We start from the raw sequence: 21,192 nt of genomic DNA, 5'->3' as shown, positions 1-21,192 counted from the left end.
CGGCATTCCCACTTTAACATTAAAGGGGATTTTGTACATCTGCTTAATACTTAAATCCTGGTTTCTCAGGGACAGAGCCCAGCTTATTTGAAGACAGAGGGTAATGGGTCTAGAGGAGCAATGATAGGCCCCAGCCATCAAAAATCTGGTTTTCCATGAGCAGTCTTTCTGTATTGCCACCTTAGCCAGGTTTAGAGACAAAGCAAAAAAGATGAAGACATTCAATCATGGCACCATCAGAAAGGCCCTATTTGAGCATACTCTAAGGGCAGCCAGGACTGTGCTCATCCTGCTCTCGTTTGGAAGCTCTTACTTTTTCCCTGACATGCCCTTTATTCTCTGGCCTAAACCATGCTTATTCTTGACCCAAAGAGCTTGAATGAGTGAAACTACTCAGGAGGAAAAGTGGACTTAAGCATGAATATGCAAACAATAGAACATACTTATACCCAGTAGTGACATCTACAATCAAATATAAGGACCAAGTCATTATATATTCAAGCAGAGTATTCACTGGAAGATTCATTAAGGATTTTGCTTTGCTTCTACTTGTTCTGTTACAGAGCAGTAGTTTTATTCTTTCTTTCATTGCCTTGTGGCGTGCAACTCCTATACCCATCATTGGAAAAAAACATTTTTGCCATTGATATGAATCCATGAGATTTGAATACACATCAAATCAGAGCAGTTTTACAGGCAGAAGCTTTGAATTTGTTGTGTGTTCTGAAGAAGAAAAGTTATTAATCATTTCTATGAAAAAATGCATGAGATGTCTAGATTATCTGAAGTTTGGCAACTTTTCCCTCCTAAAAATAGAGTTGTCTTTATTCATTGCTTGTTAATGCTACACACGCAATGTCACTGATGCAGAGGTCACTGGCAGAAAAATAAGGGTTTAACAAGCAATTTGGAATTACATAGCAAAAAAAGCCTACTTAACTACTTATAACCCTTCCAGACAGTGCCTGAAAAAAGCATATGAAAATTTTTGCTCTTTTGCATTTGTGAGGGGATTTTTCAAGTCCAGATTAAAATGTGTATAAAGAAAGACAGAAAGAAAGAGAAGTATCAGAATCGCAAAATCTCCTTCATTCCTTTTCTCAAATTTCATGTTTTCAGGAGGACAAGGGACCTCATAGGTTTAAGTAAATGACCATTTTGCCTATGTCATCTCATTGAGAAGATCCTTTATCAGTTGCTACCCTTCAGAGAAGCAGAGATCTGTAAGGAGGGCCTGATGGCAGCAGCCATGTGCTTCTGCCTCATCGCTGTTGTAGAACAAATGAGCTGTGGGGTCACAACCACACTGCAAAAACTAAGAAAACAAACATGGAGTGACTCCGAAGGAATTTTTGACTTGCATTTCAACACAGCTTGAGAGTTGTATGCATTAAAATCCCAACTGGTGGAGTTCACAGAGCATAATCCTGAAACAAGTGTCTTTGGCATATACTTAACTGAAGTCAAGGGGCACTGTGCAAAGTTAAACAAACCTAATGCTTATTTCAAATTTTACTTTGCTCTGAAGGGGAGGCTTGCAAGATGTTGTCTGGTGAAGAAAATCCATTTTCTGAGATAAAATTATCATAAAAAGTTAAGGAAAGAGTATTCACAGATGGCACTGAAAGGCACACTGGATTTCGTAAGCTGGTCTGTTTACCTGCACCTTCTGCCGTGTGGCTGTGCCAGACCTGAAACACCATGTGATAAAGGGAAGAAACTTGCCATGATGCTGACTAAGCCTTCAACCAACTCGAGGAAGTAGGAAGATCCTACCTCCAGTCTCAACAAGATATATTAATTTATTAACTTGAGCAAATTCTTTGATCCCCTGGTATTTTTAAAGGACACCTCCATCCCCTGTGAGAGATGCAGCTCCAGGAATCTGAGCAGGGAGGAACATGGAGCATGCTCAGCACCTCATACTTGATTGGAATCCCAAGAGAATTTGCAAGGCGTGGTATCTCATCTTGCTTCATGGGGGACAACAGCCAATGAAGGATGACATAATTGGCACACACCTCACTTCTGAGAAACCCAAAAATGAAACAATAGATAGTGGAGTCGCCCCCCCGACTGCAACTCCACCAGGATACAGGCATGAAAGTGTTGATTTTATGGACTCAGAATGATTTGCTGACAGCTTTAAACATCACTTTGCGTAGTCTGTCACTAATTCCATAGTATAAATAGGAACTGGAAAACAATTAGAATCCTATCTGAGCACAGGTGCTAATGGAAATTTCATAAAAAAGAATGAGAAAACTGCATAATTGGAAACCTCTGCTAAAAATTTTTTGTGAGCTTTTTTGGTTTTTATTTCCCTTAGTGGATCAGGTGCCAAAAAGGCCCATGATCAAACTTCTATTTGTTTTCTAGGATTTCAGAGAGCACTGCACTCCCAAATCTCAGTAGGAAAGGTCCAGAATAAAATTTAATTTAAATGGTCATTACTTCAGGCTTCACCATAATACTGGACACAAGATTGTCCAGTTTAGCCAACTTTACTCAATAATTTTAGTTAAATACCGCAAACAACTACCACCCAAACCAGAGTCACTTTCTTCCAGTCATAGAATCATAGAATCATAGAATCATTATGGTTGGAAGAGACCTCAAAGATCATCAAGTCCAACCGTATACCTGATGCCACCATGTCTACTAAACCATGTCTTGAAGTACCACATCTAAACGTTTTTTGAACACCTCCAGGGACGATGACTCCACCACCTCCCTGGGGAGCCCGTTCCAATGCCTAACGGCTCTAACAGTGAAGAAGTTCTTTCTAATGTCCAGCCTGAACCTCCCCTGGCGCAACTTGAGACCGTTTCCTCTCGTCCTAGCGCTAGCTACCGGAGAGAGGAGACCAACCCCCCACCTCGCTACAACCTCCTTTCAGGTAGTTGTAGAGGGCGATCAGGTCTCCCCTCAGCCTCCTCTTCTCCAGACTAAACAACCCCAGCTCCCTCAGCCGCTCCTCGTAAGGCTTTTTCTCCAAGCCCTTCACCAGCTTTGTTGCCCTTCTCTGAACACGCTCCAGCAGCTCAATGTCCTTCTTGTAGTGAGAGGCCCAAAACTGAACACAGTATTCGACGTGCGGCCTCACCAGCGTGGAGTACAAAGGGACGATCACTTCCCTAGTCCTGCTGGCCACACTGTTTCTGATACAGGCCAGGACACTGTTGGCCTTCTTGGCCACCTGGGCACACTGCCGGCTCATGTTCAGCTGGCTGTCGACCAATTCTACCATTCTCAAATGCCTTGATCCTTCTCTGTTTTTCAACCATTGTGGTATCAGGTCTGTTAAGGATAACATCTAAGGCTAATTCATTTCAATGCTCCCCTTTTGTCTGAATGAGCCTCTTTCATAATACAATATTATTATTCACATCATTATACTACAAATCAATCCAGAAGAGGACAGTTAATGTTCTATCACTTCAGTAAATTCCTACTTACTGGGCTTAATTACTTTATTCTTATATTCCACTGGGCACAATATTGTGATTTCATTAAATATCTCAAAGAATTTTAGAAAGGCCTACCTGTAAATTACAGAGATAATAATTTGCCATGGAATTAACATAGATTAGATTAGACATAGAAGATTCTTGGCTTGCCACTATATTTTTGATGGATTATTCATGTGAAAACATAATTAGCTGGTAGAAACACTTCAGCTTTTCTGCATTTGCTGGCAGAACCTATGCCCTTGTTCTGGCTCCCACGCTCAGCAGTCCTTTCTTACCAGAGCAGATGCAGCTTCTCATTGATTTAATTTGTTTGTCTTCCACAAATCTCCTGGACCAAATTCATAATTTAATCATCACTAGATTACAATTTGTGATATTGTTGGCACAATGCCTATTGTTCTCAAAAAAGCTATGAATGCTGAAGAACCCTTGCCTCTCAGAAAGAAACTTGAGGGTTTTCTTCCTGCTGTTTAAGTTAATGTACTTAGCAGATGGAGCTGTTAAATACTCATATTTTAATAAGATTAGACTGGATTACTGAAATTGTGAGGAAATTTTGTCTGATTATCACTTGTTTCCTTCTTAAAATGTTTCTAGTCATTAGCCTGTATTAACTACATGCTACTCTTAAGATAATATCCGAGTCCAAAATAAGGCACAAAGATGCCTTTAAACATTCCCCTGTGCTGACAAAGGCTTGACTAAAGAGAATAACCAAAAGAACAGGCCAACAGCTGTGTTTGTATAAAAGTGGGATACCTTGAAGATGAAGGTTCAGTGGCACTGACTCTAGGGTGATTCTCTAAGTTAACAAGGAAGACTTACACAAGCATCTAAACAAGCAGGGAGCGGAAATAACAGTGTATATAATTTATTTTGGCAATTAACTAATTAACTAATCAACAGTCCTTGAATAGTGAATTCATCTAGAGAACTGCTCTGAATCCACCCAAACTGTTAAAAGAAACTGGTTAAATCACTCTGGTTCACAAACACATTTGAAGAAACCACAGTCTGCTGGAGTATATGCCACAAGAAGAAAGCAAGCTTAATGAGTTGAGTAAGTTATTCATTATAAACTATTTGCTCAGCTATAATCAGACATCAAGTGACTGAACATATGCTGAAATGTGAGGGTGGAGACCTTACAGCCTCCAAATGCCTGAGCCCTGCACAGATAGATGAACCAGCTGGAAATGTGGCACCATCACCTAGATAATCACAGACTCCAAACACTCAGTGGAGACCAGCTTTGAACGGATGCCCAGAAGCCAAAAGAAACAAATTTCTTTCCCATTAAACAGATTTATGGATTTCTTTTGTTCCTATGAAAACTGAACTACGCTAATAGAAAGAGACAAATAAAATTATAAATAAAATAAACTACAATTCAAAATACATGCCTCAGGTGAGGCTTCATTCCCTGCTCCAGGCCTTGCTGACACAAGTAAAGCTCAGGATTGAGCAAAGGGGCCCTCAAAGCCCCAGATTTACTGGTGAGAGGAGTGGAAGCTATGTTGAAAGTTATATGTTGCTCAGATATTCCAGTGTAGAAGACAGCCAGGAAGATTGTGCTGAAGTAGGGATTTCAGAATAGCTTGAGCAAACCTTGAAGAGCTGCTATTATGGAGAATCCCATGGCTATATAAACTGTGTTATGGGCCTTGCCAGTATGGCCTCAGATATAGCACGGTGCTGCTTTGTCATGTCCTAACCTCAGCACTGAAAAGTGCAGCACAGAATCATGCACATAATTCCTTCCAACTGCCACTGTATTTGTGCTTAAACTGATGAAAAAAGTCCATCTTTTACACTTTTTAACTCCATTCACTGCCCCCCTCCCTTTATTTCTTTAATTCCCCTTTTTTGTTTTTTAACATGACTGTCAATCCAGACTATGGGCTTTAAGTCAGTATTTACTATAGCAGCATAAGTGAGATCAGATCCTCTCCTTTGAATATGACCTTAGAATAGGAATTGTCAGAAAATCATGAAATGGATTATCTGCTGAAAGATGTTACAATTATGTCAGTGTCAGTAAATTAGTACCAGAGAATATGCCTGTGTGCCATACCTGCACTGTCTGCAGTGGTGTCATTACAATGGCCCTTAAAGCAGTTGGCCCATGCGAATTATTAGTCTCCAAAGACAGCACACAGCCACCCTGTTTTGGCAAGGAAGTGAGTTTGATAGTATAGACAAGGACTGTTCAGTGACAGCTCAGAACCGAAGAACAGCATATTTATAGTGTAGCTGTAGCTTAAAAGGATTAATTGGTCTTTTCCTTCAAGTACTGGGTAGATATTGTATACTGGAGAGATACTGAGTTTCTCAGGTAAGCACCGTACAAACCTTGGCAGTGTCATGCTTGAAAGACTGGGAAAGCTGCAACGTTGTTTGTTCCCCTGAATAGTCACACCAAAAAGCACAGACCTAGCTTGGTACATTCAGTCTATCTGACTGACATGCTTAATCTGCCTTCCTCTTACCGCTTCCCTCTCACTACCCTTATCCAACTATAAAGTTTGGTCAGGTTCAGCCTAACTCTTACATGACAACAGAGAAAGGAGCATCCATCCAATCATTACCACCATCACCACTGTCTGGCATTGCAGTTCTTCTGCTAGGTGAAGAACAGTGCTCTGTTTGGGGCTGAAAGTGATGAACACCACCACAGAGAGAGGGCAGCTGCATGTAGAGTGACACGGCTGTCAGGATGATCAGCACAGTTTTCAGCCTCTGCTGCTTCCAAGGGCTGAAAGTTTCCCACTACCTCCGAGACTGCAAAGCAGAGACTAGCATATTATCAATCCTATCCATGTTGATATAGGAATAGTTCTGGGCACATAACATCTGGAGTGTCTGCAAATATGATACAATTTAAAGAAGTCCTTCCCTGGAAAGCTGTGGAGATGTAAACCAAGGGTTGTGCTTAATAGCAAAACCTGAATCTTCCTTGTTGAAAGGTTAGAAAAATCCCTGTATTTTCACTATGCTGAAAGTAGAGGTCTGTTACAGCGGTAACATCTATGCCAGGGCAGCTGAAGACAGATGATCATTACACTGACAGGACTGCTAATAAGAAGGAAAAGCAGCCCTGCCTGTATGCTGACCCTACTACAGAAAGTTTCATTTTTAGGTACGATGTTGACTAGGTGGCCATTCAGCTTTCTCTATCCTGTGCTTTGTGTAGTGAGTGGCTACACAAGTGAAATAAATATTAAGTCAGGGCATGAGCTTGAGCACTGTGTTGGTACTGTCCAGATTTTTATATTGATAGATCATACTCTGATTTTAGTGTGTGCAAGTTAGTACTGTCCCAGATAGTGGCCAGGAATGGTCTGGGGAATAGCCTGGGCCAAGGACCTTTCCCAAAAGGCAGTTTGGATATGGCCATTCTGTTTCAGTGGGCAGGAGGGTTTCATCTGATGATGGTGAGTTGTGCTGTGCCACACAGCCTCAAGGCCAGACCACTCTTTCTGGCTCACTGTATTTTCTTGCACAAACATAATCACTGATACCAATGAAAAAGATTTGGAATTATTGTTTTGTGAAGTATTAATTCTGATTTTCTTCTCAGTAGGGAAGATACAGCTTTTTTTTTTTTTAATGTTGGGTAAGTTCAAAACCCAGGTCAATGGTAAAATCTTTATTAGAAGCAATGCTTTAGCCAGACATAAGTCACACTTTACACACTGCTCTTTACATAAAAATTTATGAAGAAGAGGCAGTAGTGATGGCAAACTGAACCATCATCTGCTACAGCAGGACTGGTGTGCCATTTGCCTCTGCACAAGGAACAATTAAGTAGAATAGGCCTTCCACAGGATTGCTAAAACATACAGCTGAGGGAGGGAATACGGCAGAGGTCAGTAAAGTAGGAGTGGAGTAAAGAAGAATTGTTTACTGTCTCTTCAGTACAAGAACTAGGGCACATCCAAAGAAACTGTCCAGTGGAACGTTCAAGAGTTGAACAAGTTGCAGTGAAAAGAATGACTTCTTCACAAAACATGCAGTTAGGCTGTGGGGCCCCTTGCCACAGGTTGCTGTGGGTCCCAAAAGTTCACATGAATTCTACAACTGATTGGCCAAATTCATGGAAGAAAAGTCTGCCAAGGGCTACTAAATCTTAAGATGGCACCTCTGACTCAGGGACACCTTGCTCCTCCAGTTGACTAGAGCTGGGTGAAAATTCTGAGACTCTACAATTTCCTTGATATCTGTTGTTGGCCAGTGCTGGAGACATGTTGGCCAGTGCTGGAGACAGGCTATGGTGCTAGACAGATCTTTCATCTGTATCAATATCGCTGTATTATGTTCTTCCCTGCCTGCTCCGCTACTCCACCATTAAACCTTTCCATGATCAATTTCCTCCCATATTTATTATGCAAGTGAGGTCCTGGGGGACAAGAGGGTCTTCCTCTGCCTTTCCTAGGTAAGACCAGGAAGCAGGAGGTGGTCTCTTTCTCCCTTTGCTGGCCAAGAGTTGCAGGAAGAGGAGGAAGGAGAAACCGCTCCTCCATCCACAGGAAAGCTGGGAGATTTGAACAGCACTGAGTATTTAGGCAGCCTTCGTCTGCTCCCTATTTCCTTCTCTGTTCCTGAGCTTGTACTGGCTTTTGGATGAAGAAAGAAAGATATCACTTCTTGTACCAAATGGCTGCTCTTCTCCAGGCTAATGGGTAGATCTCAGCCTGAATTGAACTCCCAACCAATAGAGGATTTAACCTTAGTCCAACAGGAGAAAAATTGGACTGTGATTCACCCTCACTTTTTAGGAACAGTATTCGCCAACTTGTAACTGAGTCTCTAAGAGCACTGGTTCCTGGGCTTAATACAGTGAGCTCAGGATGTAGCTCAGTGGTCTGTGATGAGAAGCCACACAGGCAGGTGACCTCTTCTGGCCTCCAGGTCTGATTTGAAGAGGAAGGTCTGAAACTCTAAAAGCTCTGAAAACGCTACACAGTGCATTAAAAATGAAATAGCAGAGTAACTCCCATCTCTCAGCCTGTTATTTCCCAGGGATATGCCTGCCTCATGAACAATGTTAGGCACAAGGGCTTGAGTAAATTGTACAAACACAGCTATAGTTATGAGAATCCTCATAAACTGGTGTCAGTCCTGAACTTCTTGCAAGTGCAGTCCCTTTTTGAGTTCATTTGTCTTCAGACAACACTTGAACTCTAGCCATGGAAGAGTTAATTGCTTGGAGAATCTCACCTTAGACTGTGGCAATACATGTTTTTACCTGCAGCCAGACATTACAGCTAGCTCTCATTTCCTAGTCTATGGGAACTGAACTTCTGAGAGTGATGAGTCAGCACAATTTGGTTTTATTACTTTTTTCTTTTTGTAAAATGGTTGATTTTATAATACACACAATAAAAAGCTTAAATGAAACTATTTGAGATTTTTTTTCTAATCTTTCACAACCCTCTTTCAATCACAGTGACAAACAGTAGTTTGGGAAGCACTGAATTAAAGGCTAGTTTCCTAGACCTTCTATAGTCAGCATATACTTTGCCTCTCAGCTGACATCTAAAATAAAATGTCCTTCCTAGTCCTTCCAAGTTCAGTCCCTCATTTCCTCCTTGTACAAGGGCTGCCCTTCAGCATTTCCGTCAGGAGGTGAAGAAGAAAAGCTCTTTGACACAAGAAGGATTACTTACTTCATTGCCTAGTGTGTTTGTCCTGGACTTGCATTTCCCCATATTGTTTCCTGTCTTTTTTGTCCTTTTTCCTATAGGAATGCTTTCTATTTTTGTGCTAATACTGTGCCATGGTTGTGCTATTTTTGCAGCTCTGTTTTGGTGTTTCAAGTCTTTGTGAATTAAGGAAGAAGTGGTTGACTGACAGCAAGGTTTTCTTCTATCATTTTCTGACAGATTCTTACCAGTACTCCAGACTGGTCATCCAGATATTCAACTGAGGGATAGAGGGAAAAGCTAGTTACAGTAAATGTAGCGGGGGCATTTTGCTAAAATAAGTAATTCATGTAATAAAACCAAACCATCTAACACATAGTGAGCTGATATCACAATGTGAAATTCTGCAAGTAGGATGCATAGTGGAGCCAACAATGACAAGTAAAATAACTCCAAGAAATCTCACGACTGTAGCAGTTCCTCAGTACACATTTAGAAAGATTGAGACCATCACCCAAACTTTTCATAAATCAGCTTAAAAGATGCTCCACATAAAGTATGCTAACACACTAGTTAGACTTCTACTCTTCTTTCTTCCCCATATGACCCAAAGAAGACCTGAAAGAATCTCTCCCTTCCCTCTCTCTATCTTTCCAATCTTAGAAATGTCAGGAATGCAATATCCTGTTTTCTCTGGTTTTGCTGGGGGGCCTTGTGGGTACTTTAGGAAATGTTTAAATGCTGAAACTTTATTAAAGAGCTCTGTTGTCCAAAAGAACCTCATTTAGTCATGGACAATGAAAGACTATTAATAGCAACATCAACAATATGCAAACAAAAAGTCAGAACAGTTTTTAAAAGGCCTTTCTTTTTTCAAATGCTAAAGATCCTCTCACTTCAGTCTTGTGACAGCCTCAGTTTATTACTCTGCAGTCAGCTTTTCTGTTTGCAAAACCATACTTTCTGCTGTAAACACCCCTTCCCAGAAACTCTCTTCCGCTTTTGAAACAAGGCACCCCTGTCAAGACCTTTACAATCCATCACAGAAAGGCAAAAGAGATCCCATTTTTGTTCCTTTGAAAAATCATAATTTTCACTTTTGAAACAATACAACTTTGAAGAACACTAGCCTTGAAATAACCCAGGCTACCTAAAGTGATTTCACAGTAAGTTAGGGATGTAAAGACTATTAGCATTTTACTGTGGATGAACCTTTCACGATAAGAAAATGCGATGTTTTACTGCACACCCTTGCTAAGGCTTCTGAATTGTGATGAAAAGAAACAGAATAGATTTGCTTCTAGACGAGATAGAGAGTAAATACAAGCACATTTAAAATAGCTCCAACATTCAGACTACTTACAACGCTACAAACATGCCTCTTAAAAAAATAAATACATCCCCAGCGAAACTCAACTAATGTTACAAACTTGATAAATTCTAATGCATGTCAGGTAAACTAATAAGGAAGAATCAAAGCTGACCTAAAAAGGAAGAGTCCATATAGCAGAATGAAAACATAAAACAGATGAAAAGGCCCAAATGAAATAATCTGCCTTTAAGCAACATTTTTGCATTCTCTCTGCTTTTTTGTAATGTGATCAAAGCCATCAAGAATTTACATATAGCTCAGTGTCTCTTGGGACAGCAAAAAACAACTTAGCAACACAACCAAGTCAATCCCTTCTTCTACAACACAACATGTTTTTAATTAAGAAAGAATGCCAGGATGAAGGAGACCTTACAAGTTCAATAAGCTGAGAGCATTCAATTTTTGGAAGTGGGGGAAAGGGTTAAGTTTTTTATTGTAAACTTCACATGTTTTATGTTAATGTAACTATTTAAACCCTTTCTTGCCTTTCTGATCATGTCTTTTGACAGGAAAGGGAGTATTTGTTTTGTCTGATTTTAATTCTCAGGAAAGCAAGCTAGAACTATCCAAAAATGTCTATTCTTTATTCTGACCTCTGCCTTCCAAAAGGAGCAGTTTAGGCATGATGCATTTTCCAGAGAACGGAAGTACGATAATTCCCTTTTTAATGGAAAAATCTTACCTGGGTAATCATTCTTGTCTACATCTGAATCTCCTCTTAGAGTGAAGCCAAATCCTGAAGGCATGGACTGTGAGGCCCAGGCTCCATTGAGAACCTGGGAAGGGTTAGTATTTAACCCATTACTGTATCCATTGTAAATAAGCACTTTGCCTCTTCTGTCTTCTCCTGCAAAGGGTGCACCAATAGCAATGTCTGCAGTGCAATAAAAGGATAAAAAGAATGGGCACAATTAAAATAAAGGAAATATTAAGTCCGTGCAGGAAAACAGACATAAATGGCTTCTGCTACATACATGCAAGAACTTCAACATTCTGTACTTCTGTATGGATTCTAGTTTTAAGGCAAATACACAAAGATGTTTGTAGTTTCTTTTCTGTGTCAAACTTTCATGACAAAAGCTTATAAAATCATCCTATGAAGGGGTAATTACATTATACTAAATAGCCAGTCCACACTGGATTTCTTTGCTGTATTTGCAGGGCATTTCATAAGCTCTAATAAAGCAAGATATAATGAATGCCTGCTTCTACTTCCATATTTTTAAACAGACATAAATTTTCCTTGATTTCCTCTATCGCCTAATTAATAAGGAACAGCTGTTAGATGAAATTAATTTTCTTTTTCCAGATAAAATATTCAACATAAACAAAAAACCTCACCCCTCTCAAACATCCAGTGCTTTAGTATGCAAGAAGAGAACAATGGAATATAATGTTTTCATCTATATCAAGCCAGCATCTTATTGAGAAATGGGAAAAATCCTGAATGAGGAATTTAACAGGAGGCCTTGGGCATTATGTAATTGAGCACTGCAATCCTTAAAAAATGAGATGCCATATCCAAGAAGTGGAACTTCAGTGCTCTTCTCAATTCCTATGCATAGGACGTGGAGAGAATCATGTGTCGATATTGAGATTCAACAGCCCCACTAGCTGAGCTAGTCGACAGGAAACACTAGAGGACGATACGCATCTACAGCTCTCATTTTCAGGTTCTCATCTAGGAGCTGATGCTGGACTCCTTTATTAAACTTGACTTCAGCAAATGGAATTTGTACTTTCACTCTAAAGGCACTGAAGCTCTATGACTGACATCTTCAGTTATGAAGCTGAAGATTTTGGCTCTAGATTCTTCTTAGCCTTCTCTACACAGTAATGTCTCCTCCCTTACTTACCAGAATGCTGGAGAGCAGTGATACCAACCTCCCTTGCCCAGAGAAGCCAAGAGCATCTGCTATTGCTCACAGGTGGAAAACAGGATGTCTCCACCATGGGGTCCAGCTGGGCTGGACTCCATGGTGGGATTTCAGGACAACTCAGTGAGGGTATTCTCTCTCAGCATTCATAATCCAGTAGCTTCTTCCCACAGGATGAGATTGATATTTTGTGCACCCTGAATCCCAATACAATCCTATGGCTCCTGACATGACTTACCCCTTGAACAGGAGCCACACAGTGGCACATTGCCCTAGAGTCTAGCAGCTAGAGCACCGTGAAAAACAGCCCTCAAGTTAAGAAGGAGCTAAATCCATCACTTTTTCCTTAGTGGGCCAACTATCCTTAAGACTACTGTGCAAAATATCTCCTCCAGGAAAAAGCCTTTGGGATTTTAGATGCAGAGATGCCTGCTTTGCAGATCCTGAATACCCTGGAAATAAGAAGTAAGGAAAAGCAGGCAGGGAAAATCAGGGTGTTACTGACCATGTCTAGAAGGCTAACTCTAGGAGCTGAAGGCAGCCAGGCTATCTCAGATATTTAGGCAAGTTAGTTTACTTGGACCGTTTTCTTGAATTTAGGCTCCCAGTTAACTTACATGAACATTTTGTTGCACGCGTGTGCTATAGGCATTTGAAAAAGTTCCCATTATGCACCTGTTTCTTTCAGTGCCTAAGTACCAATGGAAGTCTGATTCCAAAATAGGATGTCTGTACTTGTTCAGTTCTTTCATTGTAGGCAAAATGCTCCACTTACTGAACCTCATTCAATTCCCAAACTCACCCAAGCATTTCAGGAGAGCAGGAGAACTCTGCTTTTAAACAAATGCAACATCTTAACTAAGTCGTTAAATGAAATTATAGTCATAAAACAACAGATAATATTTTTATTCAAATGAACATGCAAATATTCAGTAAAAAATAGCACTATAGTCAATATGACTGCCCTCCTATAGGTAAGAGTTTCATGGTTTGGCCCTCAATATCGGTTTCATTAGGATTAGTGTAAGTTGTCATGACTTTCAAAGGCAGTTACATGTTAAAAAGCCTTTTTCAGCCACTGCACAGACACTTCATATTCATTGCTTAGCCATTTTCAATTTCAGTGTTATACAGAGATATATATTACTACATTACATATAAATTACCATTATATCCATCTTGATTGACATCTCCAAGGTGCGTGATTGCACTGCCGAATCTACCGAACACTTCAGTACCTGTCAGAATTTGCGCATCTTGGAAGAGGAAAGCACTTTCTTGCAGGTATAGATAAACTTGCCCAACTTCTTTAGGCTTGCTTTCAAATTCTCGTTCCATAAACAGAGGGGCGCCAACTAAGATATCATCTAAACTAGAACAGTGAAACAAAAACCAGTGTCACTGAGAGATTGAGTGTAATCAACACAGTCCATGCATTTGTTAAACAGGAAGCTGGTAATTACCACAGAGTCACAGACTAACTGAGGTAAAGAAGGCACTTCTGGAGTTTTAGTCCAAACACTTGATCAAAGCATGGTCAACTAGGGAAGGCTGCCCAGGGCCATGCTCACTCCAGTTTTTAATATCTCCATGGATGGAGACTCCACAACCACTCTGGGCAATTGCTTCCAGTGTTTGATCACCCTCACAGCAAAAACATTTCTTCCTAGGTTTAAACAGAATCTCTTGCACTTCAATTTATGCCCACAACAGACACTGAAAATCTATACTTTACAATTAATGATCCAGAAATCAGGAATTTAACTCAGAGGGGATCCATGTGACTAGAACAAATTCTGTAGATCTATCCTGCTAAGTGTGCTAGTGAGAGACAAATTGTAGTATAAAATCTAGCTTTTTAAAATTATACATCAGTAAGTGAACAACAGAACAGAAATCGCCACTTTCCAGCAGATTTCTGAAGTAATATACATGAAACACAGGTAGAGCATCAATTAATAGAGAATGCCTCATCACTAATTAAAATGGAAGCTAGGAGACAAAGTCAAAGCTTTATTTCTGAAAACACCTCTGTTGAATATTAGGTACACGAGTAGCTGCAGTGCTCACGTAATTCGCTTTATTAAGTATTAAAGAGAAAGCACATCATAAAAGCACAAAAATATGAGGCTTGGAGGGAAAAGTTCTTCTGTCCATTTTGCTACTCCAAGAAGAATCAGTAGAAGACAGCAGACTAATCAAAGGATATTTTGCATGTTGTTCTAAATGGGGGTGTTTCGAAACATGTTACCAACATTTATTTAGCAGGAAAAAAAGATCTTTTACTGGACAGTAAAGAATAAAATGAATCAAGACTGATAGACACATAACAAGCAGAAATATTCTTAATATATTATTCTGAGATATGAAACAATAGTATCAGATTAATTTCTGAAGGTTGCTCAAGCCCGTACAAAATAATAGGACAATTCCCATTATATTCAGTGGACATTGGTCGTCCATATTAAGGAAACCTGTTACTACAAATAACTAGTACTACTTGATCCCAGAATTGTTAATCTGGAAAACATATTCTCTTGCTCTAACATGAAACTTTGTTCAAACTTTGTAAAACTGGCAGAAAATTTTCTGCTCTCAATTCATCATATTCCCAATAGTGATGTTTTCACAAAGGCTTTATCCATTAGTAAACCAATTAGTAAAATTCTACTACATTGTTTTTCCCTATCCTGACAGAAAGAAACTCCTATGATTTAGGAGTAGCTCAGCTAGTACTTTACCATAGATATATACTATGGTTCTAGGATATATACCATAAATTTAGTACAGAATATCTCACCTAGAAGCCTTTTAATCACATTGTAGAACTTTCATACTCTATAAATTGTGACAAAGTACTTCTAAAAATGTTATTTTTCTATTAAGTTTTACAGGATGTTTCCATAAAGGAAACTGTAATTCAAAATGTCAGGTCACTTTGGTACAGTTGTTCTATTCTTTCTATGTCAGATTTTACCCCATGGCATGAATAACTAAAAAAGGAAGGAAGTAGCAGCTGACTTGACACCAAAGGTAGGATTTTCCTCTTACACTAAACATCAAAAGTCCTCTACTAATGGAAGATATTTGTGGTTGAGACAGAATGTCAGCTGAAACAGTTGCCATGAAACAACAACAACAACAAAAATATGCTGTTATTTTATGTATGCCATGTACTAAAAGCATTACACAGTAGCACTATCATCAATTATTATTTTATTACATTCTAGTCCAGATATTCCCAGTAAGATTGGGACTCCATGCTGTTAAGTGCTGTATAAACCATTAAGTAAAAGATAAGTTTCGCTCCAATGAATAAAATGAAGAATTGTAAGACTAAGGGAAGATTTTTTAAAAGGTGGTAAGAAACTCAAAGATTCAGAGCCAGGAAGCTCCCAGTACATCAATGTAAAATAAGCAGATACCTAGATACCTTTGAAACTCTGGTCCATAGAGCAATATCCATAGTCCCTAAAATGGTGGAAAGAGAGAGGCAGACCATCTGTCATCCACAGTGGCCTAAAATTCTCTGAGCAGAAGCCTAACCTAGAATACAAGATTCACCAGGTGAGACAGAAAGCAAGTAGACAGGAGCTGGAGTCGGTTGTGCAGGGATCACAGCATCTCATCTGGAAGTGCACAGTGCTGGGTTATTTTTCTAGGAAAATTTCTACCTTGTTAAAATAAATTGCAATGATTGTACAAAATGCATGAATAGTCCAGGGAGAAGGGACCAGAACCCAGTAGGTAAGAAGGCTCGTCTTCTGATGTGCTGAGGGAAAAGTGGGACAAAGGTAGTCATCTAAATTACACTGACCTATTTCTAAACTGGTTATGGGCAGCAGAGCTACCTGGAACACCCACAGCACTTAGTTTGCCTTCCCTCCAGGTCTTGGCGTGTCCCAGTCACATTAAAGCTTTCCTTTCCTCACTCTCTTGATTTTCCCCCTTCTCTGTCAGTGCTGAGCTCTGTAGGTCAAGGCAAGCTGCTTCAGCAAGTCCTCTGCAAGAAGGAATGCTCCCTCAGGCAATTCTAGGGTTTGGGGTTTGGTTTTGGGTTGTGTGGGTTTTGTTTGTTTGTTTTTTTGTTTGTTTGTTTGTTTTTCACTGTAATAGCAGTGTACTATAGCCAGAAAGCAAGGATTCTTTAGCTACCCTGCTTTCTCCGATCCTCATTTACTTATTCCTGGTTTCTCCCCAAGTGGGTAATAAGCAAGCAATTGTTGCTTACCATATTTTATAGTCAGTTTTACCTTCCAGCTCCTAGAGTTTAAGTATTTAGACATCAGGCAGTCAAGGGGGGTCACTTGTTGGGTTGTAAGTACCTATGTGATTAGAATTATGCATTTTTGTTGGTGAAGGAGGGTATGTCAATTGGGTTTTAAACTGTAGGATATTTAATTTTTATTATTTTTTATTATTTATTTATTATTTATTTTTATTATATTTACAAAACTAGAGTTCTGAGCCAAATTCAGGTTGATGTGGTCCCTTTTAAATGGCGATAAGAGCAAAGCAAAAGCAAAACCCCCTGGACAGGATTATTAAACCATAAAGTGCAGTTCAGTTTGCAGTGGTATTTTGAACTGGTTCATTAGATTTATTGCATTACTGCACTAAGATGTTGCAGCTAACATAAATGATACACTTAGTTTTGTTCTAGCACAGAAAGGTAACCAGCAAGTATTGCTTCCCTTCTGATAAAAAATATCTTTAAAAAGCACAAGCTGACCACCTGCGGAGACTGTATGCAGTTTCTTTGTATCCTGCTGAGCAATAAAAACCAGGAGTATGGGAAATGTCAAGAGGTCAAAGTATAACTACGGGAAGCTTTGATATAGGCCAAATAAAAGACTAGTAAACAGTTTATTCCACTATTTTTATTGGACTGTTTCAGTTCAATTGAAAGTGTTCTCCTTTTTCGTCTTTACTAGGAATGTAGTCTGTAAGTTGATGGCAAAGCTTGATATGTTAAGTTTCATTGTGGATTTCTTGTTATTAGCAGTGGGCAACTAAATGGTAGTTCAAATGATATACTCTATTTCCCTGTTCTGCCTACAATCCTGATGTGCTGCAGATAAAACTGCAAGAGTGACCCTGGAACACTTGCAGAACTGCTGGAGCAGAAGGTCTACTGAGCTTTTTTCCTAGGGTAAGCCTAATCTTTGAGTCATGTCTTCAGTCTTACTACAGCAAAGCATCATTCCTATTAAACTTTTCAGCATTTAACTTAATCAGGTTTCTTGTACTGATAAGGCGATCACTACCTCCTTTATCCTTAGCCTCACAAAAAAATCAAGTGAATTCGAAGCGATCATTTCCCTTCTGCTTTTTTTCTCTCTCTCTGTTTTACTCTTCCTTTCAGATAAATATTTCTATTGACTATATGCACAAACCAGCAAAGACAGACTACATATCTAATCAGACATGTTTATCAAGTAGAGCTTTTTGTGTTTTGTTTTCTGTGGGATGTTTGGATCTCAGACAGAGTCATTAGATTTCTTTTAAGATATAGACTGGGAGACCACACAGGCCTCAACAGCAGTTTGATTATATTATTGACATAAACTGTGGTCTTAGAGGTACACATAAAATATGAGACCTGCCAAATAACCCTATAGTTCACAGGAAATAACCTGCACAGGAAATAATTTGGTTCAGCGAGAAGTTAAATAGCAAGTTCCCCAAAATTCTCAGTGTCTATTGTAACTTAGATTAATGTTTCTCCACCCTTTTACATTAGTAATGCATTATGGTAGGACTAAATTAATCCTGACTCTGTATATCATAAAAATACCAATTTTCAAAAGCTATGGTACTATGACAAAATTTGGCCTCAGAAAATTGGAAAGATTTGAGTACTATGAAGCCACCACAGAAACTGTTCAAGCTTCTTTTGTTTCTTTTGTTCTGGAACTGCAATAACACTTTACCACCTTGTTATTTTTCTCTTTTCTTGTATCCCTCACTCTTTAAAGCATCACTAGTCACTGATGGGAAGCAATGATTTGACCCAGAAAAATTATTTAATGCACTATGTTTAAACACCTAATAAGAAATAATCATAAGAAAAGAATATAAAGCAGACACATTTGAGACATTGTGCAATAGGCACAGCTCTAAATATGATCCTGGCTCATCTTTGTGCAGGATTCCATGGCTCTAAGCTTCAGCAATCTTTATCTCCTTGCTAGAAAGCTAGTATCAATATTCACTTACTAAAGTCCTGATCTTCTAAGACATTTAATTAGACTTTACATGACTTCAAATTTAGCAAGTATTTTGTTCAACAAGGCCTGAAATCCCTGAGTGTTAGGCATGACCTTGGGAGTTCAACAGCGGTCTCCCTCAGACAAGCACAACACCTGTCATAACAACTATGGGCCATAGACACTTTTTGGTCCTCTGGATGATGAAAATGGAAGGCCAACCAGCTGGTGCTGGAATGAGGATCTGATGATATTGGGAAGCTTTTACAACCAAGAAGTGAAGCTACGGATGATCCACATGTAAGAAGACTTACCTGCTTTTGAGAATGGGAGAATGAACTTTTGACTTTCACCTCTCTCTTCCTAGCAGTAGCTAGCACTGTTTATTCACTGTTCTGCTACCTGGATCTGTTTCCTAAGACTTTGGACATTTCCACTCTGCCACACTGCTTTGAACAAATATTCAGGAAGATAAACTCACCCATACTAGGCCTGCAAATACTTGTGCCACTGTGATTGCACAAAGATAAGCCTATGGGAACAACTAAAATTAGAAAGCAGAGAAGCCAAGAGAAGCATTTTGAGGCACGAAGCACCTGAAAACCTGTGTTTATTAATAAATATCAGGCATTGCTTCTATAAATGTTCAGTGGAGCTGAATATATTTGGTAACCTACCCATCATTGTTAACATCAGATACTGCAACAGTGTACCCAAAATAAGACGCCATCTGGAAATAAAAAACAACAGATAGGCTTTCATATCATATATCAATTTTAAATTTTTTTTTTACTGATAATTCTCTTTGGTCATTAATTCTAAAAAATATTTTATATATTCTTGAAACTATATCCTCTAGACACATAGTATTTCATCACGTCGTTGCTTGACATTACCTGTTCACCAGTGAAGTTTTGGATAGAGGTCAAGTCTGAAGAATTAATAATTGAGACCTAGTAACAGAAAAAAAGGGAAAGTTTCAAGCACATATAGAGATGTTACAGTGTAATGTCACTGCAAACAGATCTGACACACTGAAGGATGGTTCAAGTCGCCAAGAAAAACAATTCTTTAGTTTCACCACAGTTTTCCTGTATGATCTCGAACAAATCATTAAGATTTTATGAGTTTCAGGTCTCCCATGAATAAAATGGGGAAAAGACTATTTTCCTTCCTTACTAGATACTGTGAACAGCAGCAAATCACAGACTATGAGCTAATCAGTGACTATATTACTACGCATGAAAACATGAACTTAAAACATAAATAAATACATACATATATACATACTCACATACACACCTTTCCTCTGAAAAATTGTATGAATAGGTTCCAGACACACAAAGACTTTTGGGTCTACAAAATTAGAGAATGTGTCTGTGGCTGGGATCTCCGTTTCCCCATCAGGTTAGTTCTGAAACTTTTTTTCCTATGAGGTAAAAGAGGTATCCACACATGTATATTGTTTTCTTCCTTCACTTCTAACTGCATATCATGACTTTTGGCATCTGGTATTCAGTGTATATACTTAAAACACTGAAAATAAACACTGGGTATGAATAATCTGAACTTGGACTTCTGTCCACTGCAGACACAGCATTGCATATGAAATATGCTAACCTATGGGTAAGTTTAGGTCTGATAACAAACACTCAGCGGGTATAGGGATACTAGTTATACTCAAAGCATGCTTGTAACTGGCTATTGAAAACAAACTTCAGAAAGGACTAAATGCTTAATATTCAAAGCCCAAACCAGTAAGGCATTTCAACCCAGCCAGGTAAGCCTGAGGGTGAAAGTCAGTGGCAGTTTCCTTTGATCAGAAAGTTTACGATCAAAGATACAGAAAATATAATGTAGACTTTAATCTTACAAATGGTCTAACTGCATTCTCACTATAAAAAGGATAAAATGTGGGTCCAGTACATACATAGCCAAAGTTCTGTGCTCCCCTCGGGACTCCAGCAACCAACTCTGAAAAGATAAATGATCAACAGTGAACTGGTTATGCTATCTGAGTCGTGCATGCAACATGCATCCCATGCAACTTAAATTCTTCCTTGACATATAACCCTTAGGATTTTGGTTTGTTATCTGTATCAGAAACAATTGCAAATCACTTCAAGACATTAATTCATAAGATTTTAACATTCATTCAGTGCATCTAGCTGCATAAAGTATTACATCTTAACTGTTGAATACACTCATACAGAGATCTCTTTCCGCCTAGCATTACTTAGTATAACAGAGTATAATAAAGCTCTTAGTACAATTCAGCTTGTTACCTGACAGCTGTGGATTGATGGAACCAGAATTAGTTGTGGCATCACACAGTACAGTACAGAAACTAAACACAACTGTCCTTACAAATATCCCTTTTCTTTCTGGCTGCGCAACAGTTTGTCTCATCTATTATTTGGCTTGATGCCATGAAAGTGTTCGACAAGCTCTGCATGGGCTATCTAAAAGCATTACAAGGAAATTTTTATAAGTGGCATTTGGGGAATCCATTGAATAAGAACATGAAACATTGCATCTAGTTGCCTTCTAGGAAGTAAGTCTTCTCAATGGTGAAATCTTAAACAACTAGTGGAAAAAATGGGAAAAAAAAAAAAA

At 39.1% G+C, this 21,192-nt stretch overlaps 1 protein-coding gene across 1 annotated transcript in view; it reads right to left on the bottom strand.

The window, feature by feature from the left end:
* Nucleotides 1-21,192, bottom strand: part of LOC104164856 (integrin alpha-8) — a gene marked incomplete at both ends in the record, with an annotated part of 47,919 nt that overhangs the window by 4,259 nt on the left and 22,468 nt on the right. The window contains 5 exons of the mRNA XM_009704311.1: nucleotides 11,173-11,364; nucleotides 13,534-13,739; nucleotides 19,254-19,306; nucleotides 19,473-19,529; nucleotides 20,507-20,550. Coding sequence (XP_009702613.1) covers nucleotides 11,173-11,364; nucleotides 13,534-13,739; nucleotides 19,254-19,306; nucleotides 19,473-19,529; nucleotides 20,507-20,550 — 552 coding nt within the window. The remainder of the gene's footprint in view (nucleotides 1-11,172; nucleotides 11,365-13,533; nucleotides 13,740-19,253; nucleotides 19,307-19,472; nucleotides 19,530-20,506; nucleotides 20,551-21,192) is intronic.

Source organism: Cariama cristata, unplaced genomic scaffold (genome assembly GCF_000690535.1).
Source record: "Cariama cristata isolate BGI_N322 unplaced genomic scaffold, ASM69053v1 scaffold10817, whole genome shotgun sequence".
In the NCBI taxonomy this organism is placed as follows: Eukaryota; Metazoa; Chordata; class Aves; order Cariamiformes; family Cariamidae; genus Cariama; species Cariama cristata.
Note: the sequence above shows the minus strand (reverse complement) of the source record. Positions and strands in the feature narration are given on the sequence as shown.